We start from the raw sequence: 23,283 nt of genomic DNA, 5'->3' as shown, positions 1-23,283 counted from the left end.
TTAATCACTCTAGCTCAGAATTTCCTCTGTGTCATTCATACTGTTGCTGTGGCACACTTTTAATTGCTGTATCCAACATAGCATCTTAATAAAGAACCAGCATAGTATTTATAGTGCCCTATCTGGCCATTTGGCACAGTTGTCCTACACTGGAAAAATAGCACAAAAATATAGTGCCACTGGATACCCAGACAAATTAGATAATTTGAAGCAAGTAATGTAACAGGTTTACTGAGCTTGCCTTTATTTAGCATCTTTCATATCCTCCGTCTTCATTAAAGCTACCTTATCTGCCAGGTGAAGTGGTTCTGAAGTTAGTGCCCACGGTTGTGTGGAGGATGGAACCAATTTGCTGTTGGAAATTTCCTAGCTGTTATCATCCACAAATCCATTGTTGCAAAATGGCTCTGTGCAATCTTCTGAAGCTTTCCAATTGCACCGCGCAGACATGACGTAGATGTGGCAGAAGAGAAATCGCTCACTCCGAGTTCCAGCCACTTATTCAGGGATTTGAAATGAATTAAAATGGGATAGGAAGGGAAGAGCAAGTCACCCAATCATCCCTGCAGCCGAAAGAATGGTTAATTGCCCCCCCCTAAAAATACAATTGCCCCTCATCCCGTGTCGGGAGAGGATGAGAAAGTGGACAACATAGAACTTGTGTGAAGGAGTGATCAATGGTTGACGTGGACCTAGTGGGAGAAAGGGCCTTGAAAGATACAGCATGAAAACAAGCCATTTGGCCCATCAAGTCCACGCTGACCATGAATCACCCATTTATTCTTATTCATGTTTCCCACTTTCTCATCTACTCTCTGCACACTAGGGACAATTTTACAAACCCACAAGTCTTTTGGATGTGAATGGAAACCGGAGCACTCGGACTAGACCAATGCAGTCAAGAGAGAATGTTCAAACTGCTCACTGACAGCACAGAGGTCAGGATCGAGCCCAGATCTTTAGCTGTGTGAGGCAGCAGCTCTACCCGCTGTGCCACTGTAATGGCATGTTGCGATGCTGTCTATCTAAACTCTACAAAAAGGCGCACAATAGCAATTATATTATGAATTGATATCTTTTTTGGTGTTGAAGAAGGGATAAATATTGCCAAGAGAGTGGAACCTCCAACTTCTCATTCAGTTGTCCAGTTGAATTCTTCATGTTAAGGGATTAATATTTCACCAGAAAGAATGCACATTCAATACTGCAATTCACCTGGGATAACATTAAACCATTAACTGAGGTTCCGCTCAAATCCTAGTAGTGGCATCGAATCGATGATCTTTCAACTCCGAGGTAAAAGAGCTAAGGTGAAAGTGTCCATGGGAATAAAATATGGCATTTTATTATTCAGAGTAGAGCAACAGGTTGGCATCGAGTCTTTCCAACCACAATCATATTGTTGGATTGGACTGTCTAGTCATTTATCTCATTGCCATTCTTCAGACCGTGACAGGTGCAAATTGGTTGCAACGCTACAAGAATACATCTTAATCGCAAAGTGCTCTGGGATGTTAGAAAGCTTTGGAAAGATGCAATATAAATGCAAGACTTCCCAATGCAAGACTTCCCAATTTTCATACAGAGAGTTATGAGTCTGCGGAATTCCCTGCCTCAGAGGGCGCTGGCGACCGGTTCTCTGGATGCTTTCAAGAGAGAGCTTGATAGGGCTCTTAAATATAGTAGAGTCAGGGGATATGGGGAGAAGGCAGGAACGGGGTACTGATTGTGGATAATCAGCCATGATCACATTGAATGACGGTGCTGGCTCGAAGGGCCGAATGGCCTACTATTGCACCTATTGTCTTTTGTCTATTGTCATTGAAACTTATAGAGCCCAACTGGCTGGATGTAAGGAGGATACGTTCCCTAGCTGAGGAGTCTAGAATCAGTCATAATTTCAGAATAACGATGTAGACAGTTTAGGATGTGAGGAGGAGAAATTACTTCAATTTTTGGAATTCCCCACCTCAGATATTATAAAAGCTCAGTCATTTAGTTCATTCTGGATATTAAGGGAACCATGGGTTATAAGGATACTGCAGGAACTTGGTGCTGAGGTAAGGAATCAGTCTGGATCTTGATTAATGGCAAAGCAGATTTGAGGGGCTGAGTGCGTTACACCTGCTCCTCATTTTATAAAATCATCCACCATGTATAGAGGTTCCATTGGGTCACTCTAGTTATCATGTAGTACTCTTTACCACTCCCTATCTTTATTGGACTTTATCCTGTATCTGTGCACTGTACACAGCTCAATTGTAATCATGTATAGTCATATCGCTGACTGGATAGCAAGCAACAAAAAACTTTTCACTGTACCTCAGTAAACGTGACTATAATACACTAAACTACATTAAATTACACTGAACTAAACTAAACTGCACAATCCATAAGTCTTTGGGATGTGGGAGGAATCCAAAGCACCCGGAGACAAGCTGGAAACAAGGGTCAGGTACAAGCTCCATACAAACGGTACGAGGTCAGGAATGAACCGAAGTCTCTGGTGCTGTGAGGTAGCGGATCCACTGGCTGCACCACGGTGTCACCCCAGGATGGTACTAGGCTGCCTTATTTCTCACAGCCAGCATTAACATGTAGATGGCCAGGTCACAATTAACGTTAATCCACCTTGTACATCCTGTCAGGTCCAGAGCTTCTCGGTAGCCAGAGCTCTGTGTTAATCTACTGAACTCTCCCGATGTTTGTGTGTAGTCAAATTCAGTAACTCAGCTGAGATCATTTTTATGAAGTCATCCTACTGTGTTGGTGTGATTTACACTGTGGTGGCTGCACACATTTTAAACCATTGCCAGCAACTTTAGGGAACTGCTCTTATGTAACCACGCTGATCTGGGCAGTCATTGATTAGTTCTGGGAAGAGATAAATCCCCCCGCAGCAGAAATGACAAGAGACTGGGTGAGTGGAAAACACAAATATTAAGCTCATTCCCCTTTGCTGGTGCTAAATAAAAGCAGCAAATAGGTTAACCTGTCTCTGCAATTCAAGTTATTCCACTACAGACTGTCCCCATGTAACAAACAGATTACTGTACGTTTTTGTAAATGATTTTGTCCGAAAAGTCAGAAAATACACTAAAATCACTCTGTGGTAACTGTACTTCCACAGTAATGTGATGAATGGTGACAAAGCAAGGACAATTAATAGTAAGATTAAACGAGAACTTACCAGTTCGAAGTTTGATCATTATTTTATGAGGAGTACGTTGAGGGAATACGTGAAGAACCCCGCCAGGACGCATGCGTGTCATTCTTCAAAGCAGCGGTGTGAAATCAAAGATAACTGTAATGACTAAACATAGTAAGATTAGAGAAGAAGATACCAGTTGAGTATATGATCAAGGGTGGGAGCGGAGGGCACGTATTCCCCCAACGTACTCCTCATAAAATAATGATCAAACTTCGAACTGGTAAGTTCTCGTTTAATCTTACTATTTTACTTCGGAGTCACGTGAGTGACTACGTGAAGATTTTAAAGCTCTGTGATTCCATGCCATGGAAACGAATCCATGCATCACATCTGCCTTGGTTATGAGGAGAATAGTGTTAACATTACTAGACATCAATACGATATTGAAAAACAACGATAAATTTATTAACACCAAATTATAGCCCCTATTCATGGGGTAAATTTATATTACAGAACTTAAAATTGTTTCTGCAAATGTTCCAGGTTCAATTACTGGTTTGTTATAAAATCGTTGGAAAGTTTCTCCATTGACCATCCTGCTGTCTTGAGGATTTGGTCCATAGGAACATCCAACTTCATAGCTGCCGATGTAGCTGCAGCCTTGGTGGAGTGAGATTTAAAAATGTTAGTGTCTACTCCAGCCTTTATTAGGACCAGTTTTAGCCATCTCGAGATGGTCTGGACTGTCACTTTTTTGTGTGGCTGTTTGTAGCTGATTAAAAGTGCCATTTCTTTGCCTCTGATGATCTTAGTATACTCCATATATAATAGCAAGTGTTACAATACAGAGACGATCATCTGTCGGGTAGGCCCTGAATTCTATTTTTAGGCCTGCTGACCCCTGTCTGTTCTGTTTGACTAATTCATTGATGTGAAAAGTTAAATTTCCAGATGAAGTAGTCATGTTGTCCAGCCTTAGTTTCTGTAGCGACTGGACCCTTTGTGCCGTGACCAAGGCCATCAGCATGACTGTTTTCATAGTCAGTTTCTGTAGGGACAGAGCTGTAGCTGGAGACCAGTTTCTTTTAACATGGTCAGTACAATGCTCACATCCCATATTTGGGAGTACCTGGTTCTTGGGGGATTAACATTAAAAATGCCCCTCATGAGTTTAGTTACCAGGGGGTGTGTCCCAACAGAATGCCGCTCTGTTCCTTGCCACAGGTATGTTGACAGAGCACTTCTGGCGCAGTTGATGGCACTATAACTGAGCCCCTCATCGTAATGGAGGCTTGCCAGGAATTCCAGAACAGACGGGATGTTCATAGATCTGTGGGTGATGTTATTGTTGTGACAGTACATTTCCAATTTCTTGATGTACACCAAGTCCTGTTTTTTGGTGGACTGTCTGTGGGCCGCTGAAATAATATCCACTGTTCGGTCCGTCAGTCCCAGGTGTAGTAGAGGTGCTTTCAAACTCTACAAATTAATAGGTTTATATAATTATGACATGGGTGACTTTCCCTTGTTACGGGATGAACCAGTAAATTAGGTCTATGATGGATGGTGATGCATGGTTCTAATACCATGTCGAGTATCACCAGGAACCATGGTTGAGTAGGCCAATCGGGTACTATCAAAATACCAGACACAGAGTCTTGCTGTATTTTCCTTAATACCCGACTGATGAGGCAGAAAGGAGGAAATGCATAAATAAACAATTTCCCCCAATGCAGCGAAAATGCATCTGTTGCTGCTGCCCTAGGGTCTGCTGATAATGATTGGATTGGAACAATGCCTAATGTTATCTTTCCACCATTTTAGTTCCATTATGGCCTCTGTTGGTAGCTTCATTGGTCTGTCAAAATGACCACCATCCGAATTGTGTGGCTGGAAACGCAGCCACTATTTTGCCAATTATTCTTGCTACCAATCTGATGGATGGTTTAGTGATGTCAATGATTTTGCTGCAAGCCTCTATTAAGGCTGTAACCTTTTCTTTCGGCAAAGTCACTGACATGTGAACTGAGTTAATGGTGAACCCTAGATAATCCATTGTGGTTGAAGGCGTTAATTTAGATTTAACTGGATGGATGATAAACCCCAGTTTTTCAAATAATTGTTTTGTGGCTGTTACGGTTTGTTTAGTCAATTCCAAAGTTTTGCCCACAATAAGTATGTCATCTAGATATGCCATTACCATGTGTTTTTGTTTCCGCAGAAACGCTAGGGCTGGTTTCAAAATTTTAGTGGGGGCTGATGTTAGACCATTAGGTAGTGCCCTGTACTGCCAGAGCTGACCCATCCAGTTGAATTTTAAATAACATCTGTGGTCACCTCTGATGGGTAATCGATGCTTGCCATGTAGTAACCTTTTAAATCGATGCTTGCCATGTAGTAACCTTTGGAAATCAATTGCTTAGTAGTAACAAAGGTTTCCATCTTGAAATGAATATATTGTACGAAAGTATTCAAATGAGTCAAATCTATGATGATGCGGCAACCACCATCTTTCTTGTTTTTGATAAAGATATTGGACACGAATTCCTGTGATTCGTGTTGGGTTTTCTTAATTACTCCTTTTTTATAAAGCCGCTGTAGTTCAGCGTGTGCTTTTGATTTTTCTTTGCCTGTAAGCACGAACATTCGGTTCGGTACATGCTGAACTGGAGGGTTATGTTTTTGTATAAATTCTATGGTATAACCCTGGATACTGCTTAAAATATAAGTGTCGGTAGTTAACTTATTCCATGCATCCAGATAGGAGTGTAATCTCCCACCAACCTCCATGCTCCCTTCAATTCGTAAGGAACCAGACCCACCTACCTCCATGGTTACCAGTGGTAGGTTTATTACTTTTTCAGTATCCTCCGTGGACGATGAGGCGCCGGTGTCTGGGTCTGTAGTTGGGTCGGTGTTGAGGGTTTGCGCATTTTCCAGGAAGGCCGGCCTGGGCCATGGCCTAAAAAAGACCGATGTTGAGTGTACCTGGCCTTCGAGCTTTCACCAGTTTGTCTTGTCCGGCTGGTGGGTGCGTAGGGGTGCTGTTTCTGGCCGAAGTAGTTTTTAGACGTTGCTTTAATGAGCCCCAGGGTTTTAGCCTCTTCGTTAAGTTCTTTTACCTGTTTGGATAAGTCACCTCCAAATAGTAATATTGGTGGTTTGGAGGTTCCAGGTTTGCACAGGCCTGCAAATTTGGGGTCTAAAGCCGGTTGGATGGCACTCTTCCTAATACTATTTAACTCGTATTGGGAGTTGCAAAATAAAGCCAGTGCATCCTGGTGATCTTGTGTCATGTCTTTTTCGTTGATTGTGCGGGCGAAAGCCGTAATTCCCGCTGTTAGGACTTTCAGAACTTTTTGTAGTTTCAAGTCCCTGGCTCTGATTGATGCTCCGACATGTTTCCAAATACACTGGTTGACACTGGGAACATTCAGTGATTTGCAGTTCCCTGGTGGTAAGTGTCTTGCTGTGGTGTCCAGTAATGCCTGTCCTTGTAGCTGATTGAATGACATGTAGTCGATACGCAGCTATTTTAGGTTCCAGGTTTTGGCCAGTTTAGTCGGGTTGAATGAACTGGGACACCATATCCAATAGGTTTTCTTGCACCCCATGCACACTAGGAGTATGTTCTGCACACCCCTCTTCAGGGTCAGCCCAGAATTGACCCCCCGTACTCCCCTCTGATGAGGGAGAAACACTGTGCAGCCCTACAAGAGGTACTGCTGTAGGACTTACTAGCTGCCCACTGTGACTAGTCTCCATCTCCCGGAGCCTGCCACTTTGGAGTATTTGCTCCAACAGCCGCTCCAACTGGCTCCTATGCTCTCGGGCACTGGCCAATCGCGGCTGCTCCTGTTCCTCAAGCCGCTCCAACCGGCTCCAATGCTCTCGGGCACTGGCCGCTCGCGGCTACTCCTGAAGCCGCTCCAACCGGCCCCAATACTCACGGGCACTGGCCGCTCGTGGCAGTTCAAAGTCGGACTCATCGGAGTCAACGGCTCTGTCAGTTTTTTGCTTCGCTTTACCGCCTGGCCGCGGTGTTGATTTGGCCGGTGCGGGGGCGAAGTCGGGCACAGATGTTCCCATTGCGGGAGATTGGTGTGCCGTTGGCTGCTGCTGGCTGCCCGCTTCTCCGCGGTTCTCCCCCGCCAGCTTTTTCGCAGCCTTCTTGTTTCTCTTGGATCTGTCCATGCCTCCACCTGTGATAAAGTAAGTGGAAAGAACGCAGAGTCTCCTTACCTGCTGTTCCCGGCTTTTAAATTCTGCAGCTAAGGGGAACGTCGTTCCCCCTGCTGTGACTCATTGCAATGCGTGTAGCGATATGACACGCATGCGTCCTGGCGGGATTCTTCACGTAGTCATTCACGTGACTCCGAAGTAAAATAGCAGTGGAGGTGGAGGAAACTAGGTATGCCACCCATAGTTATAAGTGTATGAATGTACATCAAAATTACATTTATTAATATGATGGGAGCTCTCTCGTAGGTAGGGAGTGTGAGTCAGGCATTTGTAGCCGGGGGCAGCCTGTACTTTGTAGTACTTCGGGTGCTTTGGTGTGGGAGTGAGTTTCGAGGCATTTTTTATGCAGGGAGTTCCTAAGATATGAAAGGGCACAGGAAGCAGAGCCCATGATAACACTCCAAAGGGAATTGGATAAGTTTGAAAGCCTGCAGGCCAAGAAAGAAGGAGATTGTTTCCAACAGGTCAGCGCAGGCACCATGAGGTAAATGCATGCAACTTTGATGTATTATTCTGCAATAAAAAGCGGGTGAGTGTGCTTTGTCTTTCAGGATCAGAACGAGTTCAATTCCTCAATGGTGAAGAGCCTGACAAACACAGCTCGGATTGAGGGCCTCCGGCCTGGAGTGGTGTACGTGGTGCAGGTGCGAGCCCGGACAGTCGCCGGCTTCGGGAGATACAGCGGCAAAATGTGTTTCCAAACACTGACAGATGGTAAGCCTGGCAAGTGGGATGCTGCCAAGGGAAGTCGATCGCGGTGTTTGCAAAGCTCTTAATTAACTGGGAGATGTAACCTCCCCCAATGACCGTGGCCATCTTCAGGCAGGCAGGCAGGGAGGGAGGCCGGAGAAGGAAGGAGAAAGGAATAAAAAAGGGTCTTCCAGTTCATTGATTATCTGATGTTTTCCACCTGTGGCTCTGTCTCTCCTTCTGCATCTGAGATTCCTGGCCTGGCGCCATTATGAGTTCCTGGCAGTGTGAGTGGATCACGCCAGGAACATGCCCATAGGAGAGAGGACTGGCACTGCCACTCCAGCACCAGCACCTGTGTTGAAATAGTGCCAAAGGTGATCAATCTCTCATGTTGGGTTCTCTGTTTGGGATCTGGTTACAGCTAGTTTGTTGCAACCTCTGGCTCTTCAGCTTTCATTACAGCTATTTAAAAAAAATGTTCATCTGAAATATTTAAAAAAAAGCAAAGCTATTGTAATCAAGTGGAAAGCCTAGAAAATAGATTAGAGGAAATCCACTTGTGTTTGTTTATTTTATGTGCATTTGGGAACGTTTTCCAGTATTTGAGCACATTTCCCGGTGAAATATGAATCATCACTAGACATGGGTGAGGTGCAGGAAGAGTGGAGGGTGGCTAATGTTGTGTGTATGTTGAAAAACAGCTGCAATGAAAAGCCTGGGAACTATAGACCAGTGAGCCTAACATTTGTGGTAGGTAAGTTACTGGAAAGTATTCTGAATGATTTTGATAGGCAGGCTCTGATAAGGGATAGTCAGCATGGTTTTGTATATTAGAAACATAGAAAATAGGTGCAGGAGTAGGCCATTCGGCCCTTCGAGCCTGCACCGCCATTCAATATGATCATGGCTGATCATCCAACTCAGTATCCTGTACCTGCCTTCTCTCCATACCCCCTGATCCCTTTAGCCACAAGGGCCACATCTAACTCCCTCTTAAATATTGCCAATGAACTGGCCTCAACTACCTTCTGTGGCAGAGAATTCCAGAGATTCACTGTGTGAAAAATATTTTTCTCATCTCGGTCCTAAAATATTTCCCTCTTTTCCTTAAACTGTGACCCCTTGTTCTGGACTTCCCCAACATTGGGAACAATCTTCCTGCATCTAGCCTGTCCAACCCCTTAAGAATTTTGTACGTTTCTATAAGATCCCCCCTCAATCTTCTAAATTCTAGCGAGGTCAAGCCGAGTCTATCCAGTCTTTCTTCATATGAAAGTCCTGACATCCCAGGAATCAGTCTGGTGAACCTTCTCTGTACTCCCTCTATGGCAAGAATGTCTTTCCTCGGATTAGGAGACCAAAACTTTACGCAATACTCCAGGTGGAGTCTCACCTGGAATATTGCAGATCATTCATTACGAATCTTGAGTTTTTTGAAGAAGTAACCTAAAAGGTTGAAGAGGGTAAATTCATTGTCTATAGTGGACTTTAGCAAGGCATTTGATAACGTGCTGCATCATTGGCTGCTCTGGAAGGTTAGATCGCATGGGATTCACGGAGAGCTAGCCGACTGGATAGAGAATTGACTTAATGGAAGGAAGCAGCAGGGTGATGGTGCAAGATTGTTTTTCAGACTGGAGGGCTGTGACTCGTGGTGGGACTCTGGGATCGGTGCTGAGCCCATTGCTGTTCGTGGTTTATATCGCCAATTTGAATGAGAATATCGAAGTCGTGATCTGTGAGATTGCAGATGACACTAAAGTGGATGGTCTTGTGGATAACGAAGATGGATTTTAAAGATTATAGCGCGATCTTGATCAGTTGAGCAAGTGGGTTGAGGAACTATTAATGAAGTTTATGTGCGAGGTGTTGTATTTTGGGAAGTCAAACAGGGCAGGACCTTCACAGTGAATGGCAGGGCCCTGGGTAGTGTGGTGGAGCAGGGGGGATCTAGGAGTGCAGGTGCATAGTTCCTCGAAAGTGGCATCACTAGTGGTCAAAAAGGTCTTCAGTACATTGGCCTTCATCAGTCAGGGTATTGAGTAGGATGTTATGTTACAGTTGTACAAGACATTGGTGAGGCCACATTTAGAGTATTCTGTTCAGTTGTGGTCACCATGCTATAGGAAGGATGTTGTTAAGCATGAAAGAGTGCAAAGAAGAGTTATAAATATATTGCAAGGACTTGAGAGCATGAGCTTAAGGGAAAGGTTAGGCAGGCAAGGATTTTATTCCTTGAAGCGCAGGAGGATGAGGGGTGATCTTATAGTGCTGTATAAGATCATGAGGGAAATAGTTAGGATAAATGCACAGTTATTTACCCAGGGTAGGGGAATCAAACACATGAGGACATAGGTTTAAGGTTAGGGGAGAAATATGTGATAGGGACCTGAGGGGCAGCTATTTCACACAGAGGGTTGTGGGTATATGGAATGAGCTATCACAGGAGGTGGTTGAGGCAGGTATTATAACATCATTTAAAAGACATTTGGACAGGTATTTGGATCAGAAAAGTTTAGAGGGATTGGGGCAGGTGGGACTAGTTTAGATGGGGCAACTTTGTCAGCATGGCAAGTTGGGCCAAAGGGCCTGTTTCCATGCTGGATAAGTCCATGACTCTCAGCACCTCCCATGGAAATATTGGACCTGGTACTTTCAGGCACAGTCCCCCCCCCCCCCAGTGCCAATGTCATCAATGTGCACAGAGCATATTATAGTGGTATTTACCTGATATCACATCCGAATAATATCCGAAGGTTGCGATTTACAGCCTGTGAAATAGAATCGCAGTTCAGCAATGAATAAGTTACGCTGACAGCAGTAAAACCTACCTGATTTAATATCAAGATATCATTGCAACGTGTTGAATATCATTCCCATGATATATGTTTCTATAAAAAATTACACGACTTCTTTACTTTTCAATGAATTCCTTTGGAAATAAACCGCAATGTTTGGTTTACTTTTATTGCAACTTAATTAATTTGATTTTTGTTGCAGTTGGTTTGTGGTCCCAAATTCTTAAACTGTGGCCCCTGGTTCTGGACTCCCCCAACATTGGGAACATGTTTCCTGCATCTAGCGTGTCCAATCCTTTAATAATTTTATATGTTTCTATAAGATTCCCTCTCATCCTTCTAAACTCCAGTGAATACAAGCCTGGTTGCTCCATTCTTTCATCATATGACAGTCCTGCTATCCCAGGAATTAACCTTGTGAACCTACGCTGCACTCCCTCAATAGCAAGAATGTCCTTCCTCAAATTAGACCAGAGACCCGGGTTCGATCCCGACTACGGGTGCTGTCTGTACAGAGTTTGTGTGTTCTCCCCATGACCACGTGGGTTTTCTCTGAGATCTTCGGTTTCCTCCCACACTCCAAAGACGTACAGGTTTGTAGGTTAATTGGCATGATATAAGTGTGTAAATTGTCCTTAGTGTGTGTAGGACAGTGTTAATGTGCGGGGATTGCTGATCGGTGCGGACTCCGTGAGCCTAAGGGCCTGTTTCCGTGCTGCAGCTTAAAACTAAATTAAAATTAAACTGGCCTGAGATTTGGAGGGTGAAATTTGGTTTTCCTGATGTAGGCCTACACCAACCTGAAGCCATGGTCTCCGGTGGGGGAGGCACCGATTCAGGACTTACCTTGACTTTCATTCATCTGGACGCCCGCAGCGGCGACCAAAGATCCTATAGCAGAGCAAGATGGCTTACTCTCACGCAAACGCGTTGTACGGTCATGGGCAGATTCATGGGTGATTATAGGACCCATTTTAGCAACCAGCCTCCGCCATCTTGTTCCGCCATCTTGCTTCCGGCCAAAGATCAGCTCTTTACATCCGCCTCCGCACCCGTATCTTCGCTTTGGTCTTTGACTTGGGCGGGGTGAGGGGGTGTGCGGCCCGGAGAGAGGGAGGTGTGCGGCCCAGGGCAGCGGGGAGAGGGGGTCCGGGGCAGCGGGGAGAGGGGGGTGTGCGGCCCGGGGCAGCGGGGAGAGGGGGTCCGGGGCAGCGGGGAGAGCAGCCCGGGGAGAAGGGGTGTGTGGCCTGGGGAGAAGGGGTGTGCGGCCCGGGGAGAAGGGGTGTGCGGCCCGGGGCAGCGGGGAGAGGGGGTGTGCGGCCCGGAACAGCGGGGAGAGGGGCATAGGAGGGGAGACATTGTAGTGTGGGGGGAGGCGAGGGAGTGCCGGGGGGGCGGGGGGGGGGGGGGGGGGAAGAGAGAGTTGAGGGGTGAGATAGGGCCTAGTGTGTGTGAAGGTGCGGGGAGGTTTACAATGTTTCTTATTTAATGTCCCTTGTCTAGTCTGAAATAAAGTTCATCATTGGATATAAAAATCAGAAGAAATATAATTGTGTGTGTTATATGATTATATACATTTATATCACATTCATGTATGTGTGTTTATAAACATTTTATTCTTTAACAAGAATTAACAGAAGTATGAACTAACAGAATTATGAATCTAACCCTATATCACACACAAAAACTGTTCCCCCGCAATGTTAATTACCCTGCGAGTCGGGTCAGGTCGGGTAGGTTCCGGTTACTACAAAATCAACTCAAACACTGCTTGTGAGCCATTTAAAAAGAAATGATTTAAAAAACATTAAAAAAGACAATTACCAGAGTCAAATTTTATTCTTGACAGATCTTTTATTCTTTAACAAGAATTAACAGAAGTATGAACTGACAGAATTATGAATCTAACCCTATATCACACACACAAACTGTTGCAGTTGATTACACTGCGAGTCGGGTCGGGTCAGGTAGGCTCCGGTTACTAAAATGGGCGGGGGAAAATGCCCAGGATCCCCTCCGTAGCGTACTACACGTCAGCCCATTGCATTTCGCAGGAGTAAGCTATCTTGCTCCGCTATAGGATCTTTGGCAGCGACTGCAGAGGGTTGAGGTCCTGACCATGGGGGAAAATGGAGGAGGACTGGTCAATTTTTGTGCCTTCCACCACAGTGATGAATGCTGTGGTGGATGTTTGTGTTAAATTTTTATTGTGTTTTTGTGTGTTCTTTATCATTGTACCGCTGCTGGCAAATTCATTTCACTTGCACTTTATGTGCAATGTGACGAATAAAATTGTATTGTATTGTGACCAGTGGAGAGGATTTTTTGGCAACTCGCAGTACAGCCCTCCCAATCTCCTTCTGACGCTTGAGAATTGGGCCGGGAGCTTGACAATTAGTCACCAGTGTTTCTGCACTAGCTTTACCTGCCGTGTCCATTCCATTTGGCGCATTCTCAGTGCTGGGAAAGATGGAGTGGCAAAGATCAATACAGCAGTGAACTCTCTCCCACAAGGACAGCTCCTCGCCTCCTCCCTGCTCACACCACCTTGCGATCTTTGAGAGTCGTGAGGTTTACTCGCTGATCACAACATGGACATCAGAGCTGTACATTAGCTGAAATGGATTTTCTTTCCGTGCAGCTGGACAGATTAATGTTATGCTGGACAGTTTTCCCATTTTGTCTGCAGTGCAGTACGACAGGGGATTTATCATTTTGTGCAACACAAAATCTTATTATCGACTGAAAAATTCAGGATTATTGGATGTCGGAGGGAAGTGAAAAAACGCAGAATTTTTCTTGCAGTAAAATAGAGTAAATATATTCATTGAAGGATGCCTGCAGCATATTAATAAATAAACAGGACTGAGAATCATCAACTGAGCTTGTGAGTCAAAAGATTGAAGGTCCATTCTGGTTTTACCAGGAGCAGATAAGTTACAGAATGTGAGGGGAAAATAGCAATTCAATGGTTTGTAAAGCAGGGCAAATCCAAGCTGGTAACATGCAGAGGAAGATGACTCTCCCATTGACCCGAATACAAGGTGATGCCTATGAACCAACCCATAAAAACTCAACACCATGCCCTCAAAGTGGATGATGAGAACTTAAGAGCTGGGAGAGAGAGTAGGTCATCGATCCTTCTAGCTCGCTCTGCCATTCATCAAAACCGTTGCTGATCTTTAATCCATCACCATTTTCTTGCAACATCGTCCACATCATTATTATCGAGAAATCTATCAACCTGTGCATTGAATGAACACAGCAACTGAGCCTCTGTAGCCTTCCCAGGTGTAAATACCAAAGTCCTCCACCCTAGGAGTGAACACATTTCTCTTAAACAGCCCACCTCTTGGTCTCAAACTGTGCCACTAGTCCCAGACTCCTCAGTCAGTAGTAGATGCACCAATTCTGAATATTAACTGTGAAACCTTGTATACTTCAATGAGACCTCTTCTCATTCTTCGAAACTCTTGGAGAATATCGGCTGGGTTGACTCAATCTCTCCATTATGGTGGACCCATCATCCAGTGAACCTTCACTACACTGCCTCTGTGACAAACAAAGACAAGGAAATGCTCTTGATTACACCTATGGAAAAGACACAGAAGTTGAAGGCCTGGATATCCAAGCTGAAGACCAGTTTCTTCCATACTGCTTTCTGACTCTTGAACAAATCACGTTTTTCCCACATTAATCCTGATTCTCTCTCCACATATGCTGCCAAACCTGCAGAGCATTCCCTGCATTTCCCGTTTTTTTTAATTGTGCTCTTTCTCATATGCAGAGTTCATTCAGTTAGAGCCCCGGCATAGTTTGTGACATCCAACCTTACCATTCAACCAGCATCTGGCTCTTCCTGATCCGTGACCCTGTTCTTCCCTCTGACCATAATTCCAAACATTTGGAATGCAATTCTGACTGATCTCCTTTTAAAGAAAGCATGATTCCCAGAATCAATTTTTTTTTAGACCTTCAACAAACTAGAAGCAAGAGCTTTGCAATTTAGAAGGCAGAAATGAAATACAGTGTGGGATGAGTTAGGCTAACTCGATTACAAGGCAATTTAAACTGAAGCCTAGAAGCAAAGGCAGTGATAGGCAGGAAATACACTTATTGAAGATGCCGCGGGTTTGAGTGTGATGCTGTCAGAGTGCATTTGACATGCATTCTATATTAACATAAACTAGGACAAAGTGGTGCTGATGCATTTGAATCAGAGCCTCCAGTCTTAACTTATTTTGATCGCCTCACTTATCACTGCATCGGTTGGCAGTGAACTTTCTCACCATGTTCCAATACTCTTCCTTGCAGATGACTACAAGTCTGACCTGAGGGAACAGTTGCCGCTGATCGCAGGCTCAGCAGCTGCGGGAGTGGTCTTCATTGTCTCGCTGGTGGCCGTCTCCATCATCTGCAGCAGGTTGTTATGAACGTGAATCGTCCAACACTCAGAAATAGAGCTGTATTATTTTTATTGACGGTACTGAAAGTTAGGAGTAAGATGTCTTATGTCCGGAGACAGCACAGGTCAAAATTATTATGCCACTGTGCAACACCCAAAATAAAGCGAAGAGAATGTGTGGTGGATGATTAATAATGACAACATCCAATTGTCCAGAAAATCTCCCAGTCTACAACAATATGTGTCACATTTTCAGAGTTTTAATTGAAAATACGGCAGAAATGCTCAAAGATAATTTCAAATATTTCACACAGTCTGGCATTGGTCTAAATAATCACATCATTTACTTCTCTTGTGTCTCTTCAGACAACATAGCTGTTCCAACCACGAGGGTTCACTCCTTTGTTTTTGTTGCAGGAAACGTGCTTATGGTAAAGAGGCTGTGTACAGCGACAAACTCCAACATTACAGCACTGGGCGAGGTGAGTGAGCCCCCAGAGAAAACACCAACGACACAGTTCAAATCTTACCACTTCCTTTAGGAATGTGGAAAAAACAACTGGGAGCAGAAAGCTGGCCTCAGTTGCAGTGACCACAACATAGCCGGATTGTCTGCTGGCAGAATCCTTCCTCGTTGAGGCTACATGTACCTGTCTTACTCCAACACAGAAGAATCTTAACTGATTTCAAATGTGATGACACAGTGGTGCAGCTGGTCGAGCCAATATCTCACAGCTCCAGGAATCCAGAACCAATTCTATGTTATCTGTGTGGAGTTTTAACGTACAGTTGTGACCATATGGGTTCTTCTGAATGTTTAGTTTAGTTTATTTTTGAGACACAACATGGAGATTGGTCGGGTTTCCTTCCACATTCCGAAGTCATGCAGGTGGGTAGGTTAAGTTGACTCTTTAAATCACCTCAAAGATTGGTAGAATTTGGGAGATGGCCATATGGAGAGAATAAAATGGATGAGGGTAGGATTAGTGTGAAAATGGGATTATTGATGATCAATGTGCCGAAGGATCTGTTCCTCAGATGTATCACTCCGTGAATCTATGAACTATAACAACTTGTATTTCTAAAGCAGCTTTAATGCAGTAAATATTCCAATGTGGCTCGTATCGCTGCCAGACCATAGGGAATTACCATAGGAAATTACAAGACTTTGCCAGTTGCCCACTAAAGGTGTCACGGCTTATGTCAGGATAGCAGGGTGGATCTTGACATCTCACTTTTGGTGACAGTTTGTGGTGGATGTTTCTAGGATGCCGGCTACGTAGTCCAGGTGGGTGTACAACGTTGTAGAGATGCAGAAAGGTTAAGTGAATGAGCAGAGAGTGTGAGTGTGAAATCACAAACCGTGGACTGAAAGGAGATAAATATGAGTGTTTTGTGGACAGTGAGGATTGAAGCACTATGTGGAGTACACAAATTATTAAAGACTTGCAGCAGGATTCAAAAAGCTGCAGAAAGGCTAACGGAATAGTAAATTAGAGCTCGATAATTTAGGAGTAAAATCAGAAGGCATTTTTTTTCTGTCTAAAATTAGTGTTGATTGGTACTTCCAGCTCCTAAATGGCTGTAGATGTTGCTGTGACTGAAGCATTCAGGATTAAAAAGCGAGAGTTTTGTTAGGTGAGTTAGCAATGGATGTGAAGCAGAGGTGGCTAACTGCAAACAATTAGCTGGCTCCAACTGCATGAAGTGCAATGGGAGAGATGGAGGGATGCATGACCAGGCCAGGATCCTCAGCTCTCCCTGCTCCAGAGAGTCAGACATTGATAGAGCCACCATCTTGTATCCGGTTGAAATGGGGGGATTAAAACATTACAGTTGCCCTTGTTAGAATAATTAGGAAGATCATTTGATGGAGGCGTACAGAAGTTGGGAGGTCATGTTGCAGTTGTATAAGACGTTGGTGAGGCCACATTTATAATATTGTGTTCAGTTCTGAGCACCGTGTTATAGGAAAGATGTTGCCAAGCTGGAAAGGGTACAGAGAAGATTTACGAGGATGTTGCCAGGACTAGAAGGTCTGAGCTACAGGCAGAGGTTGAGTAGACTGGGACTCTATTCCTTGGTGTGCAGGAGGACGAACGGTGATCTTATAAAGGTGTATAAGAGCATGAGAGGAATAGATCGGGTAGATGCACAGAATCTCTTGCTCAGAGTAGGTGAATCAAGGATCAATGGACATTGGTTTAAGGTGAAGGAGAAAAGATTTAACAGGAATCTGAGGGGCAATTTTTTCACAATGTGTGGTGGATGTATGGAACAAGCTGCCAGAGGTGGTAGTTGAGGTAGGGACTATCCCCACAATTAAGAAGCACTTAGACAGGTACATGGATAGGACTGGTTTGGAGGGATATGAACCAAATGCTGGCAGGTGGGACAAGTGTAACTAGGACATGTTGGCCGGCATGGGCAAGTTGGAATGAAGTGCCATTTTCCACACTATCATTCTATGACTATGACTAACTAATTATGAAGGGATGTGGTAGTGGAGGGTCTAGAATAAAGGAACACAGATATAAACTTGAATGTTGAACCAAGAGAGGCACTGCACAGAGGATGGCATGACAATGAAATACACATACACAACCAGTGCTTGATGCAATGGTCTTGTCACCATTTAGAAACACATTACGTGGGTGTTTGAACTGAAGGGAAATGAGGGGTGTATGGTGGCAAAGTGTGACGCTAGTTGACGTGCTGCCCCTGTGTGGGGTAAATGTTAATAAGAGTAGGTTGGGGTAAGTTGCCTGCTTCTGTCAAAGATAGACACAAAATGCTGCAGTTAGTCAGCTGATCAGGCAGCATCTCTGGAGAAAATGAGTAGGTGACGTTTCGGGTCGGGACCCTTCATCATCAGCCTGTGGCAGGAGCACAGTGATTGAGCACATGGGACGAGCAAAATTGTTTTGTTCAGTGCTACAGGTAAAACAATCCATCAGTAAACCAAAGGATTCTGACAGTTTCCTGGACAGAAGTGTGCCGTTTCAGGAATTCCACCAGGCAACTCTTGTCCTGATACACATATAAACCTGTGACACCTTTCCAAGTCTGACACACATGGGATAAGGTAATTCCCTAGGCACCGTTCCTTTACAGTAAGCATAGAACAACCATGAGAGAACAGCTCTGATCTATCTGAGAACCCTTTTGTTGCCTAAGGTCCCAACCCCCAATCCAATCCAAAAGTGAGATCCAGACTCTGCGATTTGGCCCTCAACCGAGGCCTCAACATCAGGCCGGGCCCCGATGCACAGAACCAACTGTCCACTTCCCTGATCCAGGCCCCAATATCCTGTTCACTATCTCACTAAGGCACCAACTCCAATAAAACCTGCGATCCAGATTCCAACCCTTTGAAAGACATCCAAGTACCAATTCTATTCCTGGTTTCTTGATCCAACTCACAGATTGGCTCATGATCACCACCATAACTCCCAATCTGACCCCTGACCGAGGCTTAAGTCGCCACCTTATTGAAGCCGTGCCTCATATCGATACTTTCACTGTGCCTTTGATGTTCTGGGCTGAGCCCACCACCCTCTGCAGCCTCTTGCATTCCTGGTATGTTGGAATTTCCACAACAGGCCATGACACAACCTGTCAGGACATCCTGAATGCTGATTCAACTGAAGCCTCATTGTGACACCCCATTCCCATGTTAAGTCCCCATCCTGCATATCCAGGCATTGCCAGACTGCATACCATTCAGGCTTTGATTCCTGCCTCTCTCTCTATGACCCCGTCACTCTCCAGGCCTTCTACACTCCTTCACGTCTGTCAGCAGTGGTGCAGCCCATGGAGGAATGCATGCAGACAACTTCTTGGGACCCAGGGCCAAAACACCAGGAGGGTTGCTGCAGATCAACTGTAGTTCACCTCCTTGGTGCAGATGAATTTCAGGCCGTGGAAATTTACTGGGTTAATACCCTGAAATGAGAATAATGAAACTTGTGCAGAAACAAAGAGTGGCACAGCGGTAGAGGTGCTGTCTTACCATGGCAGAGACCCAGGTTTGATCTTGGCTACAGGTGCCACCTGTACAGAGAGTTGGTAAGTTCTCCCTGTAACCGTGTGGGTTTACTCCGGGTGCTCCAGCTTCCACTCGTATTTCAAAGACTTGCGGGTTTGTAGGTTAATTGGCTTCTGTACATTGTCCCTAGTGTGTAGGATAAATCTAGTTTACAGATGATTGTTGTTTGGCACAGACTTGGTGGGCTGAAGGACCTGCTTCCATACTGTATCTCTGAACTCAACTAAACTAAGCAAAGATGTGGATGACTAGTGATTGGTGAACCGTGAGCATGGAATTAGACAACAGTTCTTTAAAGGATGTATGACTGCATGTTTAGTGCAGAGTAAATTCAGAGGAGTGTGTAACCAGCAGTAAATGGTAATGTGTCTGACAGCTTATATGGCACTGATGTATACACAGCACCCTGTTAATGGGAAGTTGTTAGGCTCCCAGATGGTGCCAGCTGGCTAATCATACTCATCTGAAAATATATCGAAATAAACACTGTCACAGCTCAAGATTGAATATATTCCCGAGTAATCTCAGTTTACATGAAAGTGTCAGGAAATTCTGAAATATGGTGAGCCTTAATATAGACACTTAACGTGATGCGGTCCCTCCAAATTGCTGTATTATGAAGACAGGGCGGCTGATTTGTGAGTCTTTTCCCCAGTAGCAGCACATTTTACATCCCCTTGCCGAGTGCTCACCTTAAGCACTTTGCTCTAATTGCGTTAGTCATTGACAAAAACTGCTGGTCATTGCTTTTTCATTTTGATTCTGTTTCTCAAGGCCATTCAAGATAGCCAAGGCACAGAGTGTTATTAGATCACTCCCTCAAGCTTTCTGTGTTTTGCGGGCTGCGTGGGTCTACTGACTAAGAGTGGGTCAGAGCAGTGATTTGGGATCTCTGTGCTTTCTTCCTCTTTGTCTTGTAATGGATCCATGACTTTCTTTTGCGGGTGTGGTGAATGGTGTTATTCCCAGCCAGCAGAAGGTGAGATGAAGAGATTTTTCAACTGTTCACTTAAGTGAACTGGTAAAGGGACTGGGAGTAAGTACAGCCTTGGTTTTTTTGGCATCAGGGAGAGAGGAAGGTACTGGGAGATCAGGAAAGGGGGGAAGCCCAGAATATCAGAAGAAAGAATAACACAGGTTATAGGTAGTTAATGTAACAAAGGGGGATAGCATTGGGATATATGAAGTGATGGGTGCAATAGGATAGTGAGAGAGAGCATAGCACTGGGATATCAGGAGAGGGCAGTATTGGGATATCAGGAAAGGGAGTAGCATTGGGAAATAGGAGAGGACAGCAATGGGACATTAGGAAAGGGAATTGCATTGTGAATCAGGAAAGTGTGAGGACTGGTATATCTGGAGAGAGGGCAGTATTGGGATATCAGGAAAGGGACTACAGTAGAAAATGAAATTACACGTATAAATAGGAGAAGGATAGTAGGAGAGATGAGGTCAATATTTTTATTTATTTATAGCCGAGTTGCTACTGGGAGCTGGAGCACATAGTACTATATTTTTTTAGTTTTAAAGATACAGTGTGGAAACAGGCCCTTTGGCTCACTGAGTCCATGCTGACTTTCGATCACCCATTCACTAGTTCTATGTTATCCCACTTTCGAATCCTACACATCAGGAGTGACTTACAGAAGCAAATTAACCTACAAACCTGCACGTCTTTATGTGGGTGATAACCAGAGTGCATGGAGAAAACCCACGTGGTCACGGGGAGAACGTACAAACTCCACGCAGATTGTACCCGTGCCTGTGGTTCTGTGCCATTGTGATGATTTTTCCATTGAATGCTGAGAGTAGTTTGTTGGATTTCCTGTTCGAGATGGTGGGGAGGATAAGAAAATAACTTTGTTTGAAGGTGCAACATTGTTACGGGACTTAATAAGCTTGCTGTGCAGTGAACATGCCATTCCTCAGCCCATGCTTGAATGTCGTCAAGGTCTTGGTAGGGACCGATACTTCTGAGGAGTTGCGACCTGAATTGAACATAATCATAAACGAAGATCCCCATTTCAGAGCTTATAATGGAAGGAGCATTATTGATGCCACAATTGAAGGTGATTGGGGCCCAGGGCACTGCGTGAGGGGCAGGAAGAGACTGACCTGGAACATGACAAGCCATAGTGAGGGAAGCACTGGAATGGCTGGATTGGAGTGAGGGAAAGCTATAGGAAGGGTATATGAAATGTGGGAATACATGAAGGAAGGAACAGAGAGCTTGGGAAAACAGAGAGCAGCACAGTGATATCAGGAGACAGATTGAATGGGGATATCAGCAAGTGAGCTGGTTTGAGATGGCAAGGAATAATTATTGGAATATCAGGGTTAGTAACAAATGATCTGTTTTGGAATAATTAGAACATCAGAAAAAGAACGGTACTAAGATATGAAGGATTAAGCTGTAAGAATATCAGAGATTTTTAGAAATATGTTATCCCAAGCAACTGCCGAGTATGTTGTACTGGAATACTGAAGATTAGTTTGGATTTAATATCATGGAAAAGAGTGTGTTGGATTTTTAAAGTTGTTTGTAAGGGAACTGTATTGGGATATCGGAGGATTGGCTTTGTTGAATGTTGAATTCACTGCCTTGGGGTACAGTTGGAGTTTTCTCAGCCGGGATGCAGTAGTATTTTAATGTAATGAAGTCCTTCTAGCTGAGACAGAGGTTCATATGCATCTCTTCTAGCCTTATCCATTGCATCTAGTGAGATGTGGGCTTCTGTACATTGGCGAGGCCAAGCATAGACCCGGTGACCATGTTGTGCTCGCTCCACCAAGGCTGACTGGATCTCTCGGTTGCTAACCATTTTAACTCCCCATTCCCATCCTGCCCTCTCCGTCCTCAGACTCATCCATTGCCAGAGTGAGACCACAAACAAACTGGAGGAACAGCATCTGGTAGTCCATTTGGGTAGCTTAAACCCAATGGTATAAACATTGAATTCTCTAATTTTAGGGCATTGTAAAATCCCCTTTCCTTCTTTCCCCAATCCCCCACAACTAGATCTTATCAGCGATAGAGTGCTTGTGATTGATATCATTTGAACTGCACTTAACATTCCATGAGCGTCTTATAGCAAACTTTCATATGGGGTAACCTTATCCTACCAAAGATCTCTGCTTAAACTTTGGCACTGTGAAATTGGATGTAAAGTACAGTATGTCAAAGAGCTTTAACATTAGAGAATAGATTTATGTGCAATCAATACTCCTATTACTGCATAACAGTCACAATATTATATCAGCCGTCATCTTGGGGATGGTTTATAATGCACGAAAAAGATTGTGTTACCGATGTGGGCTCTGGATCAGTTTTCAGGCCCTAAATACTAACTGGTGGATTGGGAATGACCAACGTAATAGATGATTTAATGCCATTCCCCTTGCCCCTACTCCCCTGCAGCTTGTAAATTGGACTGGGTACTACTCTGAACAACTAAGTAGTGTGTCCCTAGAAATTCTGATTTGTGGTAGTGGACACACTATGGGAAGGATAAGTTGTTAACCTTATTCAATTTTGTTTTAATAACAATGCAATTAAAGGGATTTAAGAACTTTAGACACCCAAAGCAGAGGAATATAAAACTTGAGGTTGTAGGTTTAGCATGAAGGGATAGAGGTGATCTGAGGAAGAACCTCTTCACCCAGAGGATGGTTAGAATCCACTGCCTGAGAGGTGGTGGTGGCAGGAGCTCTCATCGTGTTTAAGAAGTATTTAGGCAACCTCTTGATTCACCAAGTATGAGAGATAAATGGGATTAGTGTACAGAGGTACCTGATGGTCAGCATGTGCCTGGTTGGGTGAGGGGCTAGTTTCTCTACTGTGTGAATCAATGACCTTAACTGATTTCACATAAACAGGACTTGAGAATTTGTCGCAAATCTAGCAAAGATTCTGGCAAGTGAACCAAAGGAAAATAAATGTTTTACA

At 44.3% G+C, this 23,283-nt stretch overlaps 1 protein-coding gene across 1 annotated transcript in view; it reads left to right on the top strand.

The window, feature by feature from the left end:
- ephb1 (EPH receptor B1) overlaps positions 1 to 23,283 on the top strand; it is a 413,679-nt gene that overhangs the window by 322,697 nt on the left and 67,699 nt on the right. The window contains exons 7-9 of the mRNA XM_033031666.1: positions 7,945 to 8,107; positions 15,199 to 15,307; positions 15,707 to 15,771. Coding sequence (XP_032887557.1) covers positions 7,945 to 8,107; positions 15,199 to 15,307; positions 15,707 to 15,771 — 337 coding nt within the window. The remainder of the gene's footprint in view (positions 1 to 7,944; positions 8,108 to 15,198; positions 15,308 to 15,706; positions 15,772 to 23,283) is intronic.

Source organism: Amblyraja radiata, chromosome 13, assembly GCF_010909765.2.
Source record: "Amblyraja radiata isolate CabotCenter1 chromosome 13, sAmbRad1.1.pri, whole genome shotgun sequence".
In the NCBI taxonomy this organism is placed as follows: domain Eukaryota; kingdom Metazoa; phylum Chordata; class Chondrichthyes; order Rajiformes; family Rajidae; genus Amblyraja; species Amblyraja radiata.
This window is presented reverse-complemented; position numbering and strand designations above follow the sequence as displayed.